General features: G+C 36.9%; 1 protein-coding gene and 1 non-coding gene across 4 annotated transcripts in view; both read right to left on the reverse strand.

Moving 5' to 3' along the window:
- Positions 1–7922: 7922 nt before the first annotated feature.
- Positions 7923–27803, reverse strand: part of ABHD18 (abhydrolase domain containing 18) — a 34901-nt gene continuing 15020 nt past the window's right edge. For 2 of the 3 annotated variants that reach the window (XM_073804850.1, XM_073804848.1), the window contains 9 exons: positions 26968–27046; positions 26525–26611; positions 24950–24975; positions 21164–21302; positions 18946–19035; positions 18172–18273; positions 13793–14171; positions 13174–13336; positions 7923–10313 (listed from right to left, as the gene is read on the reverse strand). In XM_073804850.1, the coding sequence (XP_073660951.1) occupies positions 10262–10313; positions 13174–13336; positions 13793–14171; positions 18172–18273; positions 18946–19035; positions 21164–21302; positions 24950–24975; positions 26525–26611; positions 26968–27046 (1117 nt within the window). In that variant the 3' untranslated portion in view covers positions 7923–10261. The remainder of the gene's footprint in view (positions 10314–13173; positions 13337–13792; positions 14172–18171; positions 18274–18945; positions 19036–21163; positions 21303–24949; positions 24976–26524; positions 26612–26967; positions 27047–27803) is intronic. The other variant, XM_073804849.1, reaches the window with a different exon arrangement.
- Positions 20964–21100, reverse strand: LOC117312485 (small nucleolar RNA SNORA42/SNORA80 family). The gene has a single exon (XR_004526813.1). It is a non-coding gene; the product is annotated as a small nucleolar RNA SNORA42/SNORA80 family (small nucleolar RNA).

The following is a 27803-nucleotide window of genomic DNA, read 5'->3' on the forward strand; positions in this document are numbered from 1 at the left end:
TATATCTTTTCCCTCTTGCATCTCCCTCCCTTCCCCTATTCACTCTTGTTTTAAAAATTGTGATGAAATTTACCATTTTAACTATTTTTATTTATACATATTTTTGGCCTCGCTGTGCAGCACCCTCAGCAGTGAAAGGATAGAGTCCTAACCTCTGGACCACCAGGGAAATTACCCTTTAACTATTTTTAAATGTATTGTTTAGGGGCATTAATATATTCACAATGTGCCACCATCATCACCATCCATTTCTAGAAATTTTTAATCTTCTCAAACTGAAATTCTATACTCATCAATCAATAGTATCCCATTCCCCCCTCCTCCCAGCCCCTGATAACCAACATTCTACTTTCTGTCTCTGAATCTGACTGCTCAAGGTAGCTCCTGTAAATGGAGTAATACATTATTTGTCCTTTTGTGTCTGGCTTATTTCACTTAGCTTAATTTTTTCCAAGGTGCATCCGTGTTGTAGCATATGTCAACATTTCATTCCTTTTTAGGGCTGAAAAATACAACATTTTGTTTATCCATCTGTTGATGGTCATTTGGGTTGTTTCCATCTTTTACCTATCGTGAATAATGCTGCTATGAACATTGATGTATAAATATCAGTTTGAGTTCCTGCTTTCAATTATTTTGAATAGATATTTAAAAGTGGAATTGTTGCAGGAAAGAGAGTGGGGCACAAGAGGATGGTCACGTCCCAAGTCACATCCCTGGGACAGCCTCTGAGTGTGGGTTCTTGGCTTCCCACTAGAAAGAATTCAAGAGCAAGCCATAGTAAAAAGAAAGAAGTCTTATTCAGGGAGAAACACACTCCATTGACAGAGTGTGGGCCATCTCAGAAGGTGAGAAGGGCATCAGTGTATGAGGTTGTCAGTTTTTAAAGGAGTGGGTAATTTCATAGGCTAATGAGTGGGAGGAATATTCTGGCTATTTTGGGGAAGGGTTGGGGATTTCCAGGAATTGGGCCACCCCCCCACTTTTGACCTTTATGGTCGGCCTTGGAACTGTCATGGCACCTGTGGTTGTGTCATTTACCTTGCTGATGTGTTACAAAGAGTGTATACTGAGGCTCAAGGTCTAGTGGAAGTCGACTCATCCTCCATCTTGGACCTAGTTGGTGCTAATCAGTTTATGTCGTATCCTTAGGCTATGTCATTCTTTTAAAGGTTGTGCCCTGCCCTCTTCCTGTCTCAGAATGGCCAGATTGTATGGTAATTCTGTGTTTACCTTTTGAGGAACTACCATACTGCTTTTCACAGTGGCTGCACTATTTTACATCTATACCATCAATGCACAAATGTTCCAATTTCTCAATGTCCTTGCCAACAGTTGTTACTTTCCATTTTTGGTTAATAGCCATCCTAAGGGCTGTAAAGTAGAATCTCACTGTAGTTTTGATTTGCATTTCCCTACTGATCTTTTCATGTACTTTTTTTTTTTTTTTTTTTTTTTTTTGCGGTACGCGGGCGTCTCACTGCTGTGGCCTCTCCCGTTGCGGAGCACAGGCTCTGGACGCGCAGGCTCAGCGCCCATGACTCACGGGCCCAGCCGCTCTGTGGCATGTGGGATCCTCCCAGGCTGGGGCACGAACCCGTGTCCCCTGCATCGGCAGGCGGACTCCCAACCACTGTGCCACCAGGGAAGCCCGCATTATGTCTTTTAAAAGAGTACATAAAGTAAAAAATATTTTATTGCTAAAAAATGCTAACCATCATCTGAGCCTTCAGTGAGTCATAATCTTTCTGCTGTTGGAAGTCTTGCCTTAATATTGATGGTTGTTGACTGATCAGGGTGGTGGATGCTAAAGGCTGGGGTGGGCGTGGCCATTTCTTAAAATAAGACAACCATGAAGTTGCCGCATTAACTGACTGCTTCCTTTCACAAACAATTTCTCTATAGCATGCAATGCTGTTTGATCGCATTTTACCCCAGTAGAACTTTTTTCAAAATTGGAATCAATCCTCTTGTTAAACCCTACCGCTGCTTTACCAACTAAGTTTGTGTAATATTCTAAATCCTTTATTGTTATTTCAACAATCTTCATGGCGTCTTCACTAGGAGTAGATTCCATCTCATGAAACCACTTTCTTTGCTTATCCATAAGAAGCAATTCCTGGACTTCCCTGGTGGTCCAGTGGTTATGACTCTGCACTCCCAATGCAGGGGGCACGGGTTCAATCCCATGTCGGTGAAGATCCCCGCATGCCTCGTGGTGCGGCTGGAAAAAAAAAAAAAGTAACTCCGTATCCATTCAGGTTTTATCATGAGATTGAAGCAATTCAGTCACATCTTCAGGCTCCACTTCTAATTCCAGTTCTCTTGCTATTCTACCATATCTGCAGTTCCTTCCTCCACTGAAGTCTTGAACACTTAAAAGACATCCATGAGGGTTGGAATCAACTTCTTCCAAATTCCTGTTAATGTTGATATTTTGACCTCTTTCCATCAATCACAAATTATCTTAATGGCATCTAGAATGGCGAATCCTTTCCAGAAGGTTTTCAATTGACTTCGCCTAGATCCATCAGATAAATCACTATCTATGGCAGCTATAGCCTTACAAAAGCTATTTCTTAAATAATAAGACTGAAAGTGGAAATGACTCCTTGATTCTCGGACTTCAGAATGGATGTTGTATTAGCAGGCATGAAAACAACAATCTCATTGTACATCCTCATCAGATCTCTTGGGTGACCAGGTGCATTGTTGGTGAGAATAATATTTTGAAGAGAATCTTTTTTTCTGAGCAGTAGGTCTCAACAGTGGGTTTAAAATATTCAGTAAACCATGTTATAAAGAGATGTGCTGTCACCCAGGCTTTGTTTTTTCCATTTATAACACACAGGCAGAGTAGATTTAGCATTATTCTTAAGGGCCCTAGGACTTTTTGGAATGGTAAATGAGCATTGGCTTCAACTTAAAGTCACCAGCTGCGTTAGCCCCTAACAAGAGAGCCAGCCTGTCCTTTGAAGCTTTTCAGGCAGGCATTGACTTCTTCTCTCTAGCTATAAAAGTCCTAGATGGCATCTTATTCCAATGGAAGAATGTTTCATTTACATTGAAAATCTGATGTTATTTAATGAAGCCACCTGCATTAATTATCTTAGCTAGGTCATCTGGATAAATTGCTGCAGTTTCTGCATGAGCACTCACTGCTTCCCCTTGCACTTTTATGTTTTGAAGATAGCTTCTTTCCTTAAATCTTAGGAACCAATTTCTGCTAGTTTCAACCTTTTCTTTTGCAGCTTCCTCACCTCTCTGTCTCATAGAATTGAAGAGTCAGGGGCTTGCTCTGAATTAGGCTTTGGCTTAAGGGAATATTGTAGTTGGTTTGGTCCTCTATCCAGACCACCAAGACTTTCTCCATATCAGCAATAAGACTGTTTCAATTTCTTATCACTTGTGTGTTCACTGGAGTTGCACTTTTAGTTTCTTTCAAGAACTTTTCCTTTGAATTCACAAGTTGGCTCACTGCTGCAAGAGGCTTAGCTCTATTCTCTGGAGGAATTTGTTCCCAGAAGTGTCATGATTACTTTCTGATATAAAAAAACCCTGAAGACCTGGCAGGTATCAGGACACAGAGCACATTACCAGACCAGCTGCATAGAATCTTCATCCATTTTGGAGATACCAAAGAGTGAATTAAAGATATGACCCTAAAGTAGAAATAAGAGCAAACCCCAGATAGTCCTGTCGGTACAGTTCTGCAAGTGACAGCAAACCTATCTCCTCTCAAGTAGATTTTATTACTCAGAAGGTCTTCCCAATGCATCTCTCAGATTACCAATTTATTTTCTCCCACTTTACAGCCTAAGACATATAAATGACATCTAGAAGGAAGACAATGAAATAATAAATGTACAAGCATATTTATATTTCCAAGTAGAAAATATCTTCAGTTCCATGTTATCATTGTGTATCAACTAGCCAATTGGTGTTCTGTAGAGGAGTTGCAGGTTGGGGAATTAGTTCAGGACTGAATGCTTAGCAGGCGACGCTGTTGGTATAGGATTACAGTTGAGCTTGAGTAAAAACGCAGACCAGGATCAGTGATTGCCTTTTGCCTGAGTGTAAGGACTTAAAGTCAGTTGTTATCTACAGGGCAAGGGAAGTGGATCAAAGGTCTATGAGTTCGTGACAAGTGTCTCTAAAACATACAATAGCAAAGGCATCTATTTTGGTGACTGATATGGATGGAAAAATCTTGAGGAGTAACTGCTCTAGAAGTGAAAGCAAAAATTTTCTAAAGAAATGCTTTAACTTTTCAAAGAGCCAATATATCTACCTTTTTTTTTTTTTTTTTTTTGGTGGTACACGGGCATCCGCCGCGGCCTTTCCTGCCGCGGAGCACAGGCTCCGGACGCGCAGGCCCAGCGGCCACGGCTCACGGGCCCAGCCGCTCCGCGGCACGTGGGACCCTCCCGGGCCGGGCACGAACCCGCGCCCGCTGCATCGGCAGGCGGACTCCCAACCACTGCGCCACCAGGATAACCCATATTTGCATTTTAAAAAGCAATTTCATGTGGTTAAGAAGGGAATATGTGGAACTTCCCTGGTGGTCCAGTGGTAAAGAATCCACCTTCCAATGTAGGGGACGTGGGTTCGATCCCTGGTCAGGGAACTAGGATTCCACATGCTTCAGGGCAGCTAAGCCCACGCGCCTCAACTAGAGAGTCCGCGTGCAGCAACGAAGACCCGACGCAGTCAAAAATAAATTAAATGAATAAATAATAAATTTTTTTTAAAAAAGAAGGGAAGATGTAATCTTTATGGTTGAAGAAAACAAAGCAAAAGGGGTAGCATTTCTTCCTTGCTCATACTTGTCTCTGCTTTATGTTTAAGGTTTACAGAAGCTTTGCTGCACGTAAGTGCATAAATGCACCCTCAGCTCATTCTGTTCTAATACACATCTACCCTTAACAATATAGAAGCAAAAGGGACACAGGCCCTCTTGGCTACTTTAATATCTCTTGGGTGCTGATAACACCCAGAAATTGGGAATTCTTTTCCAAAATCTATGTTGATTTAATGACTTTATATCCTTTCCTTCAGCAGCTATTCCTCTTCCCTTGAGTCCTTGAAAGCACATTGTTCTTTTTTAACATCTTTATTGGAGTATAATTGCTTTACAATGGTGTGTTAGTTTCTGCTTTATAACAAAGTGAATCAGCCATACATAAACATATATCCCCATATCTCCTCCCTCTTGTGTCTCCCTCCCATCTTCCCTATCCCACCCCTCTAGGTGGTCACAAAGCACCGAGCTGATCTCCCTGTGTTATGCGGCTGCTTCCCACTAGCTATCTATTTTACATTTGGTAGTGTATATCTGTCCATGCCACTCTCTCACTTCGTCCCAGCTTACCCTTCCCTCTCCCCTCAAGTCCATTCTCTACATCTGCATCTTTATTCCTGTCCTGCCGCTAGGTTCTTCAGAACCTTTTTTTTTTTTTTAAGATTCCATATATATGTGTTAGCATACAGTATTTGTTTTTCTCTTTCTGACATACTTCATTCTGTATGACAGACTCCAAGTCCATCCACCTCACTACAAATAGCTCAATTTCATTTCTTTTTATGGCTGAGTAATATTCCATTGTATATATGTGCCACATCTTCTTTATCCATTCATCTGTTGATGGACACTTAGGTTGCTTCCATGTCCTGGCTATGGTAAATAGAGCTGCAATGAACATTGTGGTACATGACTCTTTTTGAATTATGGTTTTCTCAGGGTATATGCCCAGTAGTGGAGTTGCTGGGTCGTATGGTAGTTCTATTTTTAGATTTTTAAGGAACCTCCCTACTGTTCTCCATAGTGGCTATATTAATTTTAACAGTGCAAGAGGGTTCCCTTTTTTCCACACCCTCTCCAGCATTTATTGTTTGTAGATTTTTTGATGATGGCCATTCTGACTGGTGTGAGGTGATATCTAATTGTAGTTTTGATTTGCATTTCTCTAATGATTAGTGATGTTGAGCATCTTTTCATGTGTTTGTTGGCAATCTGTATATCTTCCTTGGAGAAATGTCTATTTAGGTCTTCAGCCCATTTTTGGATTGGGTTTTTTTGTTTGTTTGTTTGTTTTTTTGTTTTTTTTATGGTACACGGGCCTCTCACTGCTGTGGCCTCTCCCGTTGTGGAGCAACAGGCTCCGGACGCGCAGGCTCAGCGGCCATGGCTCATGGGCCTAGCCGCTCCGTGGCATGTAGGATCTTCCCGGACCGCGGCACGAACCCGTGTACCCTGCATCGGCAGGCGGACTCTCAACCACTGCGCCACCAGGGAAGCCTGGGTTGTTTGTTTTCTTTGATATTGAGCTGCATGAACTGCTTGTATATTTTGGAGATTAATCCTTCGTCAGTTGCTTCGTTTGCAAATATTTTCTCCCATTCTGAGGTTTGACTTTTCGTCTTGTTTATGTTTTCCTTTGCTGAAGCACATGGTTCTTAAGCCTGGCTGCACATTAGAATTGCCCAGGGAGCTTGGGTACCTCAAGGCGACTAAATCTGAATCTTTGGGGTGAGGTCTGAGCATTCTTACCTATGTTTTTAAAACTCCCCCACGTGACTTATTTTTATTTATTTATATTATTTTGGCTGTGCCAGGTCTTAGTCGCAGCATGTGATATCTTCGTTTGCGGCATGTTTTTAGTGGTAGCATGTGGACTTACTTGTGGCATGCATGTGGGATCTAGTTCCCTGACCAGGGATCCAACCCGGGCCCTCTGCATTGGGAGCTCAGAGTCTTACCCACTGGACCACCAGGGAACTCCCCATCAGGTGATTCTAATGTGCAGCCAAGGCCTGAGATCCAATTAGAGCCATGGCTCTTAGGTTCTTCAAGTGTAACCCCTTAGATAACAGCATCAGTGTCCTAGGAAACTTGTTAGAATTACAAATTCCCCAGCCCTGCCCCAGACTCACTGAATCAGAAACTCTGGGCACTGGGGCCCAGAAATCTTTTTAACAGGTCTCCAGGTGATTCCTATGCAGGCAAAAATTTGAGAACCACTGACCTTAGAAGGGTGTTTTTCAAAACGTAATGTGTATTTGAACCATCTGGAGATCTTATTCAAATGCAGATTCTGACTCAGGAAGTTTGGGATGGCACCTGAGATTCTAAGTGTCTAACAAACTCCCAGAGGATGCTGCAAATCTACTGACCACACTTAGAGCAGTAAAGTGGTACGTACTTTAGGTAGGTACTTTATCCAGGTACTGTATATGGGAAAACTTTTATCCCAGCTAGTTTATATACAGATTAAACTTTTTACAGTTGTTTATACAGTTTTTCTTAATTAACACAATCTGGTGACTCTGCCTATTAGCTCTTTTAGTCCTGAGGAAAATCCTTGGATTTTTGGTCCAACATTTTCTAGTTAAAACTGTTTTCAAAGTCCTTCACACAGTCATTGGTTTCTTAGGATTCTGCCTATAACAGTATTCCTAGAATTAGGTTACTCTGCTCCTGCAAAATGGTCAAAATGTACCTCTTTTCCCTTTGTCTAATCTGCCATAACCTTTCTTTTATTTCCAAACCGAGTTTCTACAGCAGCCTCTGCTCAGGACCCCTATTCCCAGTCCTATAGTTCTTATCTCTAGATTTTAATTGTTTGCAGTACATTTACTAGTGTAAATGTAATAATATCTAATAGTGAGTTACACAACATTTAGATTGGTCTGTCAGAATGCTGGTTTCCCTGACATCACACATTTTGGGGGGAAATTTGGCTCTTGTTGTAGATACTGAATACTGTTTTGCTAGAGACTCCTTTGCTTATATTTGCCTTACGTTGTTTGGGTCATAATATTACTAAGAAGGAACATACACTTATTTCAAGTTTGGCTATATTAATCAAATGTGACATGGGTTTTCTGCGTTTAGAATAATACGTCTTGAACATAACAAGTAATTTTTAAGACTTTTATTGTGAAGTAAAAAATATTTGGAAATTATTTTTAAAATTTCAGTTAGAGTCAATAATTCAATGATCTTTATAAAAGAAAGCACCACCTTAAAATTTACATTCATAAGAAACAATCTAAAATGCATATGCTAAAATGATTTAATAGTACTTACAACATTATCAAATCATGAAATTCAGAAATGTTTTTTAACCACAGATCTAAGTCGGGGTGTCAGGCTCAGATGTCTTCAGGGCTAAGTGGGAAACACAAAGTAGTGAAGTAGTCTAATACAAGAGCTTGGAGTCTGGTGGATTATGGCAAACTGGGGAATGCATACACAGTCTAAAGACTTCTCGAATTCAAAAATTTTGCTGGAGGTATTATGCACACTGAATAAAACAACTGTGGGACAAGCTGTCCTGTACTGATTGCCAGTTTGCAACTCTGGGCTAAATGAATTTCTAGCAATTTATGTACCCAATCTTCAAAATGGCAGACAGCACTTCTTTAGGTAGTTGTGTGCATATATTCTTAGAACATCTGGATAAGAGAAGAAATTTTAAAAACACCTATTTCACATTTATTTGGGAGAAATTAGTTATGCCTAAGAATTAATTAAACTGAAATGAAATTTCATTCTTTTACCAATAGAAAGTTACATACCATAGTACATTATTGCTTAGTAGGAAATATTTATGTGAAAAATAAAGTACTGGTTTCACTAAAGCCATTGCTCAGAAAGCAATCACCTCACTATATACATAAGAAAATACTTGTAATTCAGTTAACAACAAGGTTTACTTTATCTTTAAAGGGTATTTTGTTGGAGAACTTTAGTAGATTTCATACTTTTAGTGAAAAGTAAAGGTTCTAATCTGAACATGTAAAATTGCTATAGCTCAAATGGCTGTAACTATGTTTGTTTGTTATGTCAAAGTAGTTTTACAGAATTTACAACAATGTATGCCATCAGTGACTTCACATTAATCATTTAAAAATAGTTTTTAAAAATTAAGGTGATGGAGGCATTAGAGGGCCAAATAAAATCTCCTTTAAAAAGCTACAAAGGCATCTTATAATTCAAATATCCTTACTAGACTAGGAATACATATTTTAAAATAACCCACAGACAACACATATTTCAAAAAATTAAAACTCAAATATATTTTTTCTAAACCCCAAATATTTTCTACTTTTAAAAACATTTTAGTTCTTGGCTTGAGAAGTTTAACATAAAAAGAAAGCACCAGGAATTCCCTGGCGGTCCAGTGGTTAGGACTCTGCACTCTCGCTGAGGGCCCGGGTTCAATCCCTGGTTGGGGAACTAAGATCCCACAGGCCGTGCGGTGCAGCCAAAAAAGTTTAAAAGTAAAATAAAATAAAAAGAAAGCACCAAGTGTAGCCATATAATATTTTTAAAAAGTACTAGTTATTATATCTTTTCCGTAAAATAAAGTTTATACGGACAGATCAATTTCATATGTGGCCATTAATTTCTGAAATTAAAAAACCAAAGCTGTTAAGTACTTGGCCTAAAGTTAGATGTTTAGCAAATTCAGAGTATGTATACAAGAAAATGTTAAGAAACAGTTATTAATTAACGCAATAGGTCTTTCATTATTTCAGTGTTCATGAATTGAATCTTTTCAAGTAGGGGAAAAATGTTTGGCACTTTTTTCTAACCTAATATTTGGCAAAGTTTTAAAGTTTAGCCAAGTCTTATGCATCTTATCTGCATTCTCACATTCAATTTAATTATTAAAAGTACTTAAGTAGAAAGCAAAAAGGATTTTTTAGTATTCAAAGTTAAAACTGATTTTACACATGGTAAGTATCCATGGCAGAAAATTAAAGTTGAAAATAAGATTATAAATTCACTGTAGATCCGTAAAAGAAATAAACATGCTTCTCGAATCAAATCAATAATAGAAATGTCATGTAAGGTCATATATACAATATAGGGTGACATATTACAAACTAAGTTTGACTTAGCAGTTCTTTAAAAACCAATAGGGTTTCTATGAATAAATTTGTTTTAAATTAATAAATTATTCATAATTTAAAATGTAAAGTTTACATAAATAGTAACAACAGACTAGATATTGATTTTATGGGATTCCCACAAATAGTACAAAATAGTTCAGCATTATTTCATCCAAATATTGGTTTACAATTATTCAGATGTATTTAAAGATTATAGTTGACTGATCTGTAACACTGAATTCCAGACTAAATTGACAGCAATTAGATATATAGTGCTGTCTGCTTGTTCTTCACATCATCAAAGGATCAAACTCCTTCCATAAGAAACATGATGGCTGCACTGGTTACATACGTGATCCCATTAGTTAGCGTATTTACGGAGGAAGCGTTCAAATGCATCATAGATGGCGCGCCTAAAATTAAATATGAAAGAAAAACTACAAGTAATTCGCAAAAAACGGGGGACAGACAGTGTTTTTACTATAAGTTATTTGCAAATAACCGGTGTCTTGCAAGCTGACCTCCTCTCCAAATATCAATAGCTGTGGAAGAGGCAGGTACGTGAGGCTGAGTGTTTGGATCCATGTAACTTCACCAGCACTGGAAAACTTCAAATGTACTTCCAACCGATGGTTCATAAATGCCAACTTTTCCCATGAAGCACTTTTTTGTGCCTTTAAATTTATATATGTATACATTTATGTATAAAATATGAAATGATAAAATGAAAAGGAACTGGTTTCTTTTTATTCTGTTACTTGTTGAAAATTAACTGGCTATAGAACTTTTCAAATGTAATATTCAATCTACTGCATAGATTATGATATAGCAACTGAACTTAAAAGCCTTAGTTTCCGGGGCTTCCCTGGTGACGCAATGGTTGAGAGTCCGCCTGCCGATGCAGGGAACACGGGGTCGTGCCCCGGTCCGGGAGGATCCCACATGCCGCGAAGCGGCTGGGCCCATGAGCTATGGCCGCTGAGCCTGCGCGTCCAGAGCCTGTGCTCCGCAACGGAAGAGGCCACAACAGTGAGCCACTAGGCATTGTAGTATTTTAATTGGAAAGGAAGAGTCAAACTGATCTGGCCCAGGTTCATAAGATATTATTTTTAAGGCTTATTTTTTTTTTCCTATTGTCAAATACATTTTCATTGTAGAAAATTCAGAAAAAGGGAAAAAAGTCATAATCCCATCACTCTAAGATATCTACATTTAATCTTCTCCTACAAGCTTTTTTTAAAAAATGCTTATGTCTGTATTTTCACCCAGTTTAAATGATAACTGAGATCATATTAATCCTGTGTTATACTTGTTTGACTAAGCATTTCCCCACATCCTTAAAAAGATATTAAGATTAACTTTAAAACTAGCACCTGCTACAGACTGTGATTTCCAATTTGTTGGAAAGACAAAGCTTTGTATAATGTTTGTGTGTATTTGGCTCAAAAATCTATAAAATGAGGTCTAAGGTTGCAATCTGGGCTTGTGTACATGGTATGAGGAGAGTTAGTAAAGATATACATATGCATTTTAAATCATTTGAATAGTCTCTTATTCATTTGTATTATCAATCAGTTCTAAATAACTTAACCCAAATTATTAGAGCACATAAAGGATTGGCTTGTTTTATTTTTAAATCTGGGGAATGAAAAGCCTGAATTTGTAAAATTCTACTACTCCAATGTCATTTTTTTTTTTTTTGCGGTACGCGGACCTCTCACTGTGTGTGGCCTCTCCCGTTGCGGAGCACAGGCTCCGGACACGCAGGCTCAGCGGCCATGTCACAGGCCCAGCCGCTCTGTAGCACGTGGGATCTTCCCGGACTGGGGCATGAACCCGTGTCCCCTGCATCGGCAGGCAGACTCTCAACCACTGCGCCACCAGGGAAGCCCTAAACTTTGTTAGGTTTTGAAGTGACTAGTGGGGAGTAGGAGAAGCCAAATGGCTTAGCAGTTACTCCACCAGAGCATGTTATTTAATCTTTTTTGTTTCCTGTGTTTCTGTGTAAAGGTGATATTAAAAATAACATATGAAGCAATTGCTCTAGTACCTAGCACATGTTGATAGCTAACATTTATCTCTTTCTCAAATGAAGCCTTCAGATTAGCACTTATGAGTTTTTACTGCTGACTTCTATTCTTCCTAATGCCTCTCAGCCACACTCCCACATAGATACATAAAAGCGTAAAAGAAATTTGACAACGATTTACTAAAACAAGCATGTGCGTTCCCTGCATTCACATGTATAACAGAACTTTAGACTCTTGAGCAACCCTAGCAACACTAAGTACTCACAATTTTCGTTTGTTTTTGTCTTAGTTTTGCTGTGCCAGAGGGTCACTTGAGTACTGGATAAGCAGTCTGCTCACTCACCAACTAACAGGGACTCAAATGCTTGATACATGAGTATTTTTTAAAAGATCATACTATAAAAAGAAAGGGTTACTATATTCTTGAGGACATTACAGACTTGGAGAATTAGACTGTACCTCAAAAAGGTGATATCTATAAACTGAACTACATAAGCAACAACATACAAAGAATTATTCCTTAGGTTAAAAAGAACTAAAACTGTCAAACATACAGCACACGCATTCTTCTATTATCCCACTATCCAGCTGGCAGTTTTGGAACACTGCACAGGGCACTGGTCTAAGCACTTTATGTGAACTAATTTAACCATTAATGATAAATATTCCAATGATACCTGTTAACAATCAAATCTGAATAGAAGTAGAAATAAAACAGCATTATCAAAAAACTAGAATAATAGCAAAAAGTCTTTATAAATTTTATCAAATACCAGAGTCGTACAAGGTTATTAACAATAAAACCAGTATTTCACTTCTCTTTTAGGGTTCAATATTCACCTGCTACTGAAAAACATTGCTACATTATTCCACAGATACTCAGGTCATTCTGAGAGAAGAACATCAGAGTGGAGTGAAAAGTTCATGATGCCCTAAAGCGAGTTTTGCAAACGCTAATGTTCCTCCCTACACCCTAAAACACCTGGCTATTAATATTTGAAGAGGGTAAAACCACACAACAAAGCATGCCTATCATATGCTATTTCCTAGTTCTCTAGAAGGAAAAGAAAATAAAAAGAAAAGATAGGAAAGAGTATCACAGTGTGAGAATTGAGAGAGGCAGGAAGGAAATAAGAGGGCTAAAATGTATAATAAAAATACCCTATCTTTATATTTGTTGAGCCAAAAAAGTCCCCAAAACAAACAACAAATAAATAGACACCTGTTAGACCAATCATCTTACCTGAAGAGTCCTTGTTTAAAAAGATAAGCACTAATATGACCCCCTTCTAGATATCGGATTTCACAACCAGGCCAAATTTCTTGTAGACTTCGAACTCCTGTTCGTGGAATATAGGCATCTTCTTTGGCTTGAACCACTATGATGAGGCTTGGGTCAACTGGAACTAGGTACAGGATTTTTTTAAGATGCAACATATATACTTTTAAGAAGCTCTAAGAATTTTATATAAATACTAGTAATCATATTGGAAAATAAAATACACCATACAATGCAGTAAGTAAAACATTTGCCGAACTAAAACTTTTGATTATTAAACTTCTGATTATTATTATCTAATACAAAATTGAGATGAATATTCTAAAGAAGATACAAAACCCAATGTTTTTAAAGAACTAATAAAATGGTCTTAGATTTTCATGGATAAAATTTAAATATGATACATTTACATAACCAACTTATCTTAGAAAAAACAATGTGGAGCCAACAATAAATATATTCTTGAAAATATGAAATTATCTTGTAAAGCATCCTTAAAAATATTTCACATATTTTACATATCATCAGCATGATTATCACATATCATCAGCAAATATTCTCAATTTCATATAAAAATTAATACCTGAGAAATTTGCTACATGAGTACATTCATCCATAACTCCTTTCATAAATATTAAAGGTTCTTTCTGAAGAGTGTTTCTTCTTTGTTCTTTACTGAGTAGGTGGTATGACTGAGGATTACAGCGCGTATAACTACTTTTGTTGGTTGAAAGTGTTTGATTGAAGCACCCCATCCTAGAGGTATCTTGCAACAAGAGTCCTTCTGATGTGGCACTGATAGATGTTTTACTAGATTTATGGCACTCAGCAGCTTTTTGGGACACAACTTGGTCCGCCATATCTAAATTTAAAGTTCTAGAAACCAGGTTAAGGTTAGTTAGCTTGTCTGCACTGCTAGGGAAGTGTTTCAGGAACTCTTGTCCCATTTTGAAAGAATCTGTCTGATTATATGAAAGAAAAGAAAATGTCATTTAATATAAAATAGGATTTTATTTAACAACCTTGTTAAAACAGAGAAAACACAAACGTCCATCAATGGATAAACAAAATGTAGTATATACATACAATAGATTATTATTCAGTCTTAAAAGGGAATGAAATTCTGACACATGCTACAACATGGATGAACTTCGAAGACATTATGCAAAATGAATAAGCCAGACACAAAAGGACAATATTGTAATGATTCCATTTTTATGCGGTACCTAGAGTACTCAAATTCATACAGATAGAAAGTAGAATGGTAGTTGCCAGGGGATGGGAAGAGGGGTGAATAGAGTTTTGTTTAATGGGTACAGAGTTTCAGTTTAGGAAGATGAAAAAGTTCTGGAGATGGATGGTGGTGATGGTTGCACAACAATGTAAATGTACTTAATACTACTGAACTGTACACTTAAAAATGGTTAAAATGGTAAATTTTATATTGTGTATATTTTACCATAATAAAAACAAAAAGAGAAAAGAGATGTCAAAATTTAACTGAGAATGAAGATAAATGATACTTTATTGCTGAATGTTTCTTACTAAATAGTAAAGACTACCATTTAGCCTGTGACATGTGTTTTGTTTTGTTTTGGCTGCACCTTGCGGCTTGCAGGATCTCAATTCCCTGACCAGGGATTGAACCTGGGTCCCCAGCAGTGGAAGCATGGAGTCCTAACCACTGGACCTCCAGGGAATTCCCACCTGTGTCATGTTTTTTATTGCCAAAGTTTTGAAATCCATGATTTGCTTTAACCTTAGAACTTCTAAAATTCTTATGAGTGCATCCTGGCAGTAATACACCAGCCACCCCAAATCCCTTTCTCAGGCTGAACTAAGAAAAATTAAAAATTATCAAGGTTGGACATCCCTGGTGGTGCAGTGGTTAAGAATCCACCTGCCAATGCAGGGGATACGGGTTCGAGCCCTGGTCCGGGAGGACTCCACATGCCGCAGAGCAACTAAGCCCGTGCGCCACCACAACTACTGAGCCTGCGCTCTAGAGACCAAGAGCCACAACTACTGAGCCCGTGTGCTACAACTACTGAAGCCCGTGCGCCTAGAGCCCAAGATCCCCCAAAGAGAAGCCACTGCAATGAGAAGCCCGTCCGTGCACCACAGTAAAGAGTAGCCCCCACTCGCCGCAACTAGAGAAAGCCCGCGCACAGCAACGAAGACCCAATGCAGCCATAAATAAATTAATTAATTAATTAAAAACAAAAAACTTATAAACATGTTCAATTTCACTTATCCTTAAGTAAATTTTTTTTTTGCTGAGGGATGCAGGATCTTAGTTCCGTGACCAGGGATTGAACCCATGCCCCTTGCAGTAGAAGCGTGGAGTCCTAACTACTGGACGGCACCGCCAGGGAAGTCCCTACTTAAGTAAATTAAATAAAAACTATACCAAATTTCCCTGTCTGGTTGACCAAAAAGCCATGTAAGTCTGATAACACACTGAATTTGTGAACTTATGGGGAAACAGACACACATGTTCCTGCTGGTAGTGTAAATTCACACAACTAGAATTAGACAAAATCTAAGATTACAACTGCTTATACCCTTCTACTCAGCAACAACATTTCTAGGAATTTGCACTTGTGAACTGATGTATGTACAATGTTACTTATTGCAGAACTGTTTGTTAATAGTGAAGGATGAGAAGCAACATAAATGCCCATCAACAGGATACTGGTTAATAAATCATGGTACATCCGTCCATATAATAGGCTGTTATGCAGCAGTGAAAAAGAAAAAGGAAACATTTGTGTATTGTCCATAAGAAAAGGGAAGAGAGAAAAGCTGAGATTTCTTTCAGTTTGAAAAATTCCTTGAAATACTAAATAATATAGTGGGTTATTTGTTGACAGAGATAGGACCTAGGCAAACTGGGAACAAGGGTAGGAATCGTTTTACTATATTTCTTTTTATGCTTTTTGATACTTGAACTATATGACCATACAACCTATTTAAAAAATAAAAGAAAGAAAAATGGGTTGAAGGCAAGGGAAAACAAACAAACCACAACAACCTGGTTAGCAGAACAAATCACTAAAGCTATCCAGGTCACAGAAATATAAAAAGGAAGGAAAGGAGGTTTAGTAACATCAGGAAATGGAAGATCAAAGCATCCTAGAATTATTCAGAGCAGTACATCAACAAATTTAATTTCTTTTGATTGGGAAAACACAGTTTTTAAAATAAAAAAAAAGGAAGCTGGCTTGATATTTCTTGAATATTCATAACTGTGAACTAGTTCTAACTAAGACAAAAGGACTCTTGTATACAATCACCAAGAGTCACAGAGAGAAAGGGCTGGTGAAGAATACACTGTCATTTCAGACAGGCAAAATTTATGAACCTCCCTTAAAAAATGCATGTTAGGTTTTCTCATAAGCTCTCAAATATAAGTATCTTTCTGATTATATGTATAGTGGGACACAGGAACTAGCTAACAGGGAGAGCTATTTTGTAATAAAGTTCTTAGGCAAGTAATTAACTGCCCTTTGAGGCTCCGCAAAATAGACCTATTTTACAAGAGTGAGCCCCCCTCCCCCCCGCCTCCCTCCCCCTCCCCCCTCCCCCCTCCCCCGCCTCCCTTCCCCCCTCCCCTCCCCCCCCCACCGCCGCCTCCCTCTCCCCCTTCCCCGACCAAGCTGCACTGCAGGCTGGATCTTCTTCCAGACCAGGGGTCAAACCCGTGCGCCTGCAGTGGGCGTGCAGAGTCCTAACCGCTGGACTGCCAGAGAAGTCCCCTACAAAAGTGAGTTTTATTTTGATGGAATTACAAATAAAAAGTCCTCGTTGATAGTAGAAAGAGTCTTTTTCCCTGAGGTTTCTTGAGGTTCTCTGTAACTTTTAAACTGAATGTGCAAAATTTTAAAATTCATGAAAAGAAAAAAACATTTCTGAAAAGAATTGGTCACCTTAGGAGAATAATAGAGAACCAACTCATTTCCCTGATACTTGGTAAATTAAGGTATATGTAATGAACTATGAGGTAACCAAATAATTGATAAGGGAAGTGGCTTTTTTTAAAATCAAAGTATTCCAATTAATAAATGAAAAAAGAGGATAGAATTAGAGTATCAGCATTTTGCAACACTCAATATAATAGACACAGACATTAAGCATCAACAGCTGCTTACACCACAAAATGAGCAGCCAGACATTATCTGCTTCCTATACTCTTACTAAAGAATGATAAACTGAGTTTAATCAAGCCTCTAGACCTAGTTGCCAATTTGCAGGCAATAGAGAGCATGGAGGAATATGCTAACGTGTACCATGAGAATGCAAACAAAAATCTAGACTGTGAGAAACTCTACAGGTAAACAGCCCAAGTTCTTCAATAGATAAATTATAAGGAAACGAAAAGGATGAAAGGGAACTTATAGATTAAAAGACACTTAAAAGACCCATAAAATAAAAGAACTGAAGTGTCCAGGGATGCATATTTGACAGAAGGAAGTAATCACTATAAAAATCAGGATAATGATAACTAAATAGTAGGAGGAGAAAGGTCTTCTGATTAGGACACATGAAAGTGGTTTGTGGGTTGGGTGCTAAGTTCTGAGCTGGGTGGTCAAGTTCTATTCAAATGTGTTAGCCATTTAATAAATGTAGTAAGCTATGCACTTGCTTTGCATGATTTTCTATATTTTATTTTTAAATGAAGAATTTTATTAAGTAAAAAATAGTACTGCTTTTTAAAAATCTGCAATTCAGGGAATTCCCTGGCAGTCCAGTGGTTAGGACTCCGTGCTCTCATTGCTGAGGGCTGGGTTCAATCCCTGGCTGGGGAACTAAAATCTCACAAGTCACGTGGAGCGGTCACACACAAAAAAGTTATATATGTTAAAAAAACAAAACAAAACTGCAATTCTTTTAAAAAATCTGAATCATTAAACATGATCAACATTTCCCCCACAATGTTCTGCAGAAGTTAAAAATACTTACTCCACAATATTCAAGCATGTGAATAATTTCTTCTTCATAAACTGTCTGTGTATAATACTGCTTTTCTAGCTCCCTCCAATTAATCGATTTACTTAGCACGCCCTGAAATAACAAACTAAATTAAGATCAAATCACACGTATAAAGCACGTTGTCCAATAGTTTTTATTATTATTACTGTGCAGAAAAAAATTAACAAAGCAGACTTGAGATTTCCTATCTTTAAACAAGCCTGCTTGTGAGGTTGGCCCTTGCCTAGAGTCTGGTAACTTGACAGTGAACAGTTCTTTACCCTGATATAAAACTTCCAACATGATAAAGTGGGTCACTGTGCCTAAACTGCTTATACAAACAATGTAGTTTCTACTGAACACCTGATTTCCTTCTGGAATTTAGTACATGCTAGGCAGAGGGTGCCTAAGCGACTGACCCCTGATATAAACCCTGGACTCCTAGGTTCAAATGAGCTTCACTGATGGACAACACTTTGCACATATTGTCATAACTCATTGCTGAGGGAATTAAACACAACATGAGAGACTCCACTGGAAGGTTATGCCTGGTTTCCTCTGGACTTTGCCTTGTGTGCCTTTTCCCTTGATTGATTTTGTAGTGTATCATTTTGCTGCAGTAAGTTTTAGTTGTGAGTACGGCTATATACTGAGTCCTGCGATTCCTTCCAGTGAATCACCAAGCCTGGGGGTGATTTTGGAACCCTGCAAACAATTACCGTTAATTATATATAATTATCTAAACATTAATTGCAATTAAATTACCGTAGTGAAGACCCCAGATGCTGTGGACCAAGACAGACATGGAATCAGTGGCATGGGCTTAGGCCAGCTGGATACTGCTAAGGAAGCCATCTGTAACATGATAACAGAGAGATTCAGTTTAAAGTTTACATTCACCAAAATGAAAAATATTTAATATTAAGAAGTACTTTGTATAGTAGCTGATGAGATAAGACATGAACACAAAGTCTCTTAAACACTCATTAGAATGTCTAGCAAACTCTCCAAATTCCCCAAACCATAAAACTCAACAATGACATATAACTGCCCTCTAAAAAAGCAATAAAATGTATTAGGAAATTTTAAGTACCTTAAGACCCATCACAGAAAGCTACTTTCTACTGATAAATATAGAGCAAACATGCTAGGATGTAGATGCTGGGCAGTAGGCTAAGCACACTCATTATGTAAGTGACCTGCTCAGAAAGAGCAAAATCTCAACCATAAAATCTCAGGCTTTCGAGGTTGACTGAAAGATGTCAAGAATTTGGTGAACTACAAAGCAGATTATAACTGATATAAACTGATATAAAATGATGTAGTATGTTTAGAGAAGGGAAATGTTATTTTTGGCTAGAGGAATCAGAGAAGGCTTCATGAAATGGTTGAGTCTTTTAGGTGAAATGAAAGATGGGGTGTGGTCTTCCATATAAAGGAGACAGTATAATCAAAGGCAAGATGGTGAGAAACACAGGGTCTGGTAGGGAAACAGCCAATATATTTCAGTTACGCTGGTCAGTAGGGCACATGTGACCAATGGGGTAGGGGAGATAGGTAGGGCTAGAAAGATCGATCAGGATCAGATTAGAGGTCGCTTTGTTCTGTAGATAATGGGGAATTAATAAAGAGACCTGAGCAAAGGAGTGTTACTGTCAAGTGATTCAATGAAGCTAAATAGTATTTTATAACATTGATTAGAGAGGGTGAGATTTGAGGTAGGGAAACCAGTTTATAGGTAGTAGTCCAGCTGACCGTTATAACACCCTGACCTGGGTCATAACAATGGAAACACTACTAGTTAGGAAAAGAAATCCTTTCCCACTCTTCAGTTTCACTGTCTTTAGTTGTTTTGAATTTGAGTTTTTGAAGCTAATTTTATCAGTTTCACTCTTTGGTAGTTGTTTTGAATTTGAGTAAGGTTTTACACTTAATTTTATAATTCAAATGACTTACACAATATATATATATATTTTAATGTACTGTATGACTAATATGTCCAGAAAATGAACCAGAGCATGTTCCTGGCCCTCACTGAATCAATTGCTTTATAGAGAAAACAGACTGCTAGACAAGTAATCACAGTATAATGAAATAAGTACGTGTTATTGAGAAACGAAGTATAGTCTAGGATAAGGCTGGGAATCCGGAAGAGTTTCTCACAGGAAGTAAGCTCTACTCTGGAAGCGAAAGGACAAGCTCTTATTCGGCCAGGTGAAAGGGAATGAGGGGGCACTAGATGGGTGCCAGCACCTGGCATTGCTAGTGCCCAGTTCAATAGCAAAACCTGTGGAAGGTTTTAAGCAGGAGAGAGCAGAGATCAGATTTAGGAAGACCACTCTAGTTAACAGTGTGGAGAAAAAGCCTTAAGAATAAGGTTAAGGAGTGAAAAGACTAGACAGAGAAACCAATTAGGAGGCCGTTTTAGTACACTCTAGAAAGCAAAGGTAAAACAGGTTGATGGAGAGAAGAGATAAAGGAAAAGTGTTTTCCAAATTACCTATCTTCACCAATTTAACAGCAAAATAAGGCATTTATAGTTGACACTTGAAGTTAAGTTTATAATCAACTTTTAATAAAATATTAAATCTAACACCTGAGATATAGCTGTGGAATAAGTAGTATAATCAGTGTCTACATGAATCATACAAAAAATATCGTTACTTCATAATTGGAATGAAAATTTAGAATCTGTTTCTGCTTTCACCAAAACTAAAATTAATTCTATACCTAAAGTGAATTTTTAAATAAATAGATTCCCTAGATCTTCCCCCCACCTCCCACACTATACAACCCCTTTCAGTGCTCACAGCCCACAGGCAAGGAGACTGGGCAATCGTTCAAGGCTGCAATTTTCTCCGGCATGCGTACAGTATGAGACTCCCACAGAGGAGGATGTGTCATAAATCCATTACCTTGCTTGATTCCCTAGATTTTATAAACATAACCACAATTAAATATCAGTTAAAATGAAAATGCTTACGTGTCCTCCCATGGATATTCCGGTCATTCCTAGAGGTCCATAACCCTCCCTCTCTAGCCAGTGCAAGAGAGCTGCAGATTCTAAAACAAGAGCTCCTCCCATCACAAAAAGATCAGACACGTTTTTTAAGCTGGACCTTCTAGCCTCACAAAACAAAAGAGAAAATTATTTATTTTATGTATTTACATGATAATATATGCAAATTGAAAACAGGCAGCCAGAATACATGTTTTTCCTTTAAAGGACCAGATAGCTAAGTAAAACAATGGAATAAATGGATGGAATTGGAATGCTGCTAACATTGTTCTGCATATTAATCACCTAAAACTTATTTTTTAAAAAAGCTGTATCTAGGGACTTCTCTGGTGGTACAGTGGTTAATAATCTGCCTGCCAATGCAGGGGACATGGGTTCGAGCCCTGGTCCAGGAAGATCCCACATGCTGCGGAGCAACTAAGCCCGTGCGCCACAACTACTGAGCCTGCGCTCTAGAGCCCGTGAGCCACAACTACTGAAGCCTGCGTGCCTAGAGCCTGTGCTCCACAACAAGAGAAGCCACCGCAATGAGAAGCCCACACACCACAACGAAGAGTAGCCCCCGCTTGCTGCAACTAGAGAAAGCCTGCACACATCAAGGAAGACCCAACGCAGCCAAAAATAAATTTAAAAAAAAAAAAAGCTGTATCTGCTCTACAACATATAATTTTCATTGAGTTTCAACTACCAAACTATTTTGAAGTCCAGAAAAGAATGTCTTATTTACTTGATATAACTTAAAACTGTTAAAATATGTATGAGAAAATAATATTTCTATACTGTCAATTTTTCATTAAATTACCACGATTGATATAAGGAAAAACAAATTTATAGTTGTCCCTTCTAAGAAAAAAATAATTACAATAGAACATAAAGCACATTTTTTTTAAAGCAGTGTAAAATAATTCACCTAATTCTAGGCATTTTTCACAGAACTAGAGCAAAATTTTTTTTAACTTATATGGAAACACAAAAGACCCCGAATAGCTAAAGCAATCTTGAGAAAGAAAAATGGAGCTGGAGGAAGCAGACTCCAGCTGATTCCTGTAGTATACTGTAGCTATACTACAAAGCTACAGTAATCAAAACAGTATGGTACTGGCACAAAACCAGAAATATAGATCAATGGAATAGGATAGAAAGCCCAGAAATAAACTCATGCACCTATGGTCATTTAATCTATGACAAGGGAGGCAAGAATATACAATGGAGAAAAGACAGTCTCTTCAATAAGTGGTGCTGGAAAAACTGGACAGCTACATGTAAAAGAATGAAATTAGAACATTCTCTAACACCATACACAAAAATAAACTCAAAATGGATTAAAGACCTAAATGTAAGACCAGGTACTATAAAACTCTTGGAGGAAAACATAGGCAGAACATTCTGACATAAATCACAGCAATATCTTTTTCTATCACCTCCTAGAGTAATGGAAATAAAAACAAAAATAAACAAATGGGATCTAATTAAACTCAAAAGCTTTTCCACAGCAAAGGAAACCATAAACAAAACAAAAAGACAACCCACAGAATGGGAGATAATATTTGCAAACAAAGCAACCGACAAGGGATTAATCTCCAGAATACAGAAACAGCTCTTACAGCTCTGTGTCAAAAAAAACAAACAAACAACCCAATCAAAAAATGGGCAAAAGATCTAAATAGTCATTCCTCCAAAGAAGACATACAGATGGCCAAAAAGCACATGATAAGATGCTCAACATCACTAATAATTAGAAAAATGCAAATCAAACCTGCAGTGAGGTATCACCTCGCACCAGTCAGAATGGCCATCAGCAAAAAGTCTACGAACAATAAATGCTGGAGAGGGTGTGGAGAAAAGGGAACCCACCTACACTGTTGGTGGGAATGTAAATTGGTACAACCTCTATGGAGAACAGTATGGAGCTTCCTTAAAAAACTTAAAATAGAACTACCATATGATCCAGCAATCCCACTCCTGGGCATATCCAGAGAAAACCATAATCTGAAAGGATACATGCACCCCAATGTTCATTGCAGCACTATTTACAATAGCTAAGACATGGAAGCAACCTAAATGTCCATCAACAGAGGAGTGGATAAAGAAGATGTGGTATATCTATCTATCTATCTATCTATACAATGGAATATTACTCAGCCATAAAAATGAAATAATGCCATTTGCAGCAACATGGATGGACCTCAAGATTATCATACTAAGTGAAGTAAGTCATACTGAGAAAGACAAATAGCATATGATATCAATCATATGTGGAATCTAATTTTAAAAAAGATACAAATAAACTTATTTACAAAACAGAAACAGACTTACAGATATCAAAAACACACTTAGAGTTACCAAAGGGGAAATGTGGCGGGGGAGGGATAAATCAGGAGCTTGGGATGAACATACACATACTATTATATATAAGATAGATAACCGGGACTTCCTTGATGGTGCAGTGGTTAAAAATCAGCCTGCCAGGGCTTCCCTGGTGGTGTAGAGGTTAAGAATCCACCTGCCAATGCAGGGGACACGGGTTTGAGCCCTGGTCTGGGAAGATCCCACATGCCACGGAGCAACTAGGCCCATGTGCCACAACTACTGAGCCTGCACTCTAGAGCCCGCGAGCCTAGAGCCCGTGCTCCGCAACAAGAGAAGCCACCGCAATGAGAAGCCCTTGTACTGCAACGAAGAGCAGCCCCCTCTTGCCACAACTAGAGGAAGCCCGTGTGCAGCAACGAAGACCCAACGCAGCCAAAAATAAAAAAATAAATAAATTTAAATTAAGAAAAAAAGATAGATAACCAACAAGGACTTACTGTATAGCACAGCAAACTCTACTCAATATTCTGTGATAACCTATGTGAGAAGAGAATCTAAAAAATAGTGAATAGATGTATTTGTATAACTGACTCACTTTGCTGTACAGCAGAAACTAAAACAACGTTGTAAATAATTATACTCAAATAAAATTAAAATCTTAAAAAAAGGAACAAGGCAACAACAACAAAAAATAAAATAAATAGCAATGTAAAAGAATTCAAATAATACTAGGCTCATGTATTACCAAAATCTTAAATGTTGCTTATTTTCACAAAATACGTAATTTATGAATATAATGTTAGAACATTTTTATAATACATGTTTTGATTAATTTAAATACACACCAATTCAATTGAAACTTTCTGTTTTAGAAACTGATTTTACCTAAGTACATTTCTTTATAAGAAGCACTTAAATATATATTTTTAGAATCCGGAACTATTCTTATATAATTATAAAAAATATGATTTTATTACTAAAGTGACCAAGTTACAATCTATTTTTTTAAGTCTTTATTGAATTTGTTACAATATTGCTTCTGTTTTATGTTTTGTTTTGGTTTTTTTTGGCTGCGAGGCATGTGGGATCTTAGCTCCTTGACCAGGGATCGAACCCACACCCCCTGCATTGGAAGGCAAAGTCTTAACCACTGAACTGCCAGGGAAGTCCCTATAATCTATTTTTTTAAATTTAATTCATATAAAGACATACATAATTAGCTCCTATATGAAACCTTGCCAAAATGTACAAAAATTCATTTTGTCAATGGTTATTTATTATACAACCATGTAGAATAATTATATGCAAAGATCCAGGTACCACAAGAATGCAAGGGGCCCAGAATTCTGTTTTTCAGAAAAAATGGTTAGGCTATCAAAAATTTTAAGATGGCTGAAAATTCAGTATAAAGACTGGAAAATGAAGATAACACATACTTACATTTGGTCCTTGGGTTTCCTGCAGCCATTTAAGAATGTGGGTCAAAGAGAAAGTTTTTAAATAATTAAACACACTCTGTGTCTCAAAACACATTAACTTAAGCAAAATAGTTAAACTTGAAGACAATTTAATGCTGAAATAACTATTTTCCAAATAGGCTGTTAAGGAGTTCTCAGGTTTTTCAACTTAATTATTTTTCTTTTTTTAAAAAGCTTCATTGAGACATAATCACATACCATACAATTCACCCATCTAAAGTGTACAATTCAATATTTTAGTAATTCAGCAGGGTTGTGTAATCCCCAACTTAATATTAAAATGAAGTTTATTGGTCTCTTTTTTCACTTATAAAAAAATCTAGAAAATTCAGAAAATCATGTTAGAAGAAAAACTATTTTATCTACAGACAACCATATTAATATTTTTTTGTATTTCTTTCCAAAATTTTCCCTTAGGCACAGTTTCTAAATAGAAAATAATGGATTTTCTATTTTAGGTTTTTTGCATACCTATGCCATACCATAGAGTTTTATATTCTCTTTTTGCATTATAAATACTTTTCATTCATTACTGTAAACTTTTTAAATAATAACTAACTGTTAAAATTTACTGCATCCTTATTATTTACCAGTATTAACTATTCTAATACTCTGAATAACCTAAGAGATTATTCCCATTTACCAAGGAAAAGTTGAGGTACTAAAAGGTTAACTAACAGGTTCAAGGTCATACAGGTAGTAAAGTAATAAACATAACACAACCAACTGTACAACATTCCAATGCTATGAACCACAATTTACTTAACCATTTTTCTACTGTTAGACATTTAAGCTATTTCTAATGTTTTACTATTATAAGTTATAAGCTATTAAATATCTTTCCTCTTTTCTATCATTTTCTCTTTTCTTAATATTTTATCCTTAGAATAAACTTCCCAGAATCAAAATGTCAAGGGATGTGAGATTTTTAAAGGTTTCTGATGCATATAGTAAAAATGCTTTCCCAAAGGGTTGAACTGCTTTTCACAGTCATCAGTAATAAGAGTGCCCATTTCACAATAGCCTTATGACTACTGTGTTTTATTTTTTAAATCTTTTGTAACTGCTCTTTTAACTTTACATTTCTCTTATTACCAGCAACGCTGAACATTTCTTTATATCTGCGCATCAGTTTCATTTCTTCTTCTGGGAATAGTCTGACATAATCTTGAAAATTAAGTTAAGAACTGTTCTAAACCTCAACTGATACTTAAATGTAAATGTATTTAAAACATGAGGGTTTCCTTAATAAGTCAAACACTTGACTTATTAATATTAAAATCCAGTATAAATCTCAAAAGAAACAGAAGAGCGGTTTATCTTCATTATACAACAGAAGCAAAATCCTTAAATTGCCTTTTAAAAAGGCATGAAACAATTTTTCACTTCTTTTCATTCTTGCTCCTTAATTCTTAAGCATTTTCTGAACTGACTAAATTTAACTGGTTTAGAAAAGCTGGTTACTATCATTCCTTTTGATGACTAAATCTATAAATAAATAAATAAGAGAAAAGATTTCTAGGTATCACAAAAGGATATAATAAGGGTTTTCTAACAGCAAAGAAGCCATTCGGGCTTCTTTAATCATAGGACGAGCCATTAGTGTTCGTCGTCTCCAGTAATGCTGAGGAAAGAAAAGATGATGTACTTAAAGAATATAATAAATAAACTAGGAGTGTGGGATTAACATATACACACTACTATATATAAAATAGGTAAACAACAAGGACCTGCTGTATAGCATCGGGAATTCTACTCAATATTCTGTAATAACCTATATGGGAAAAGAATCTACAAAAGAATGGATATATGTACAAGTATAACTGAATCACTTTGCTGTACACCTGAAACGAACACAATATTGTAAATCAACTGTAGTCTAATATAAAATTAAAATTAAATTAAAAAATATAATAACCACATCTGTTAAGGAGAGTAGCTTAACAAGTTAGGGATTAAGATGTTATAATAAAGTCTTACATGATCTCCTGTTCCAGCAAGATGAATGCATACGGGTCTATATTTGCTGTTCCATTCTTTAGGCACAATAAATTGGAACCTATTTAAAATAAAACACATCAGTGAAACTAAAAGCCTTTTAATACAAACTTTGAATTATTAAAAGTTTCATAATTAAATTATCTGGGACAAAAGGTCATTCAGAATTTTGACATTCAAACTGTAATTGACTTGCTGTTTTCCATGTCCTGTTGGATGAAAGTACAGGTGCTTTATGGCATGATTATTCATCTATAAATTCTATTTCAATAGATAGTAGCAATGTAGAACTGTGTATTTAAAATATCATGATCATTTAGTAGTTTAAAAAAATCTGAGTTTTCAGGCACTGATGAATTTTCATTATCATTTATTTATTAAAATGCATTAAAATTCTGTTATAATGGTTATGGGAATGTAATAAACATAAACATATGTTTTGGTAGGAAAAAAAACCTGTAATTGACTGACTAAACTAATGTTTGCCCAACTGGCAACAAAGATACTGTAAATTTGCTTGGTGTTACGGTATTAAAAATTCAATTACAATATAAGCACAGAATTTATTGCAATCATTTTTACCTTATTCAATACCACAACTTTATATATGCATAATGAAATTTTCTTATTTTTAAAGACATCAATATATATGATTAAGTCCTAGAAAAACAATTCTTTAGATAGCTCCACTTCTTTTCCTTGCAGGAATAATGCTTGGCTGTACAAGCTGTTGATATCAATAACATAGTTCATGTTATCTTTTTTTCAACTTGCAGTATATAACAGGATTTGATTTATTAAAACTTTTATGTTTGCAG

This window comes from Tursiops truncatus, chromosome 5, assembly GCF_011762595.2.
Source record: "Tursiops truncatus isolate mTurTru1 chromosome 5, mTurTru1.mat.Y, whole genome shotgun sequence".
Lineage (NCBI taxonomy): Eukaryota > Metazoa > Chordata > Mammalia > Artiodactyla > Delphinidae > Tursiops > Tursiops truncatus.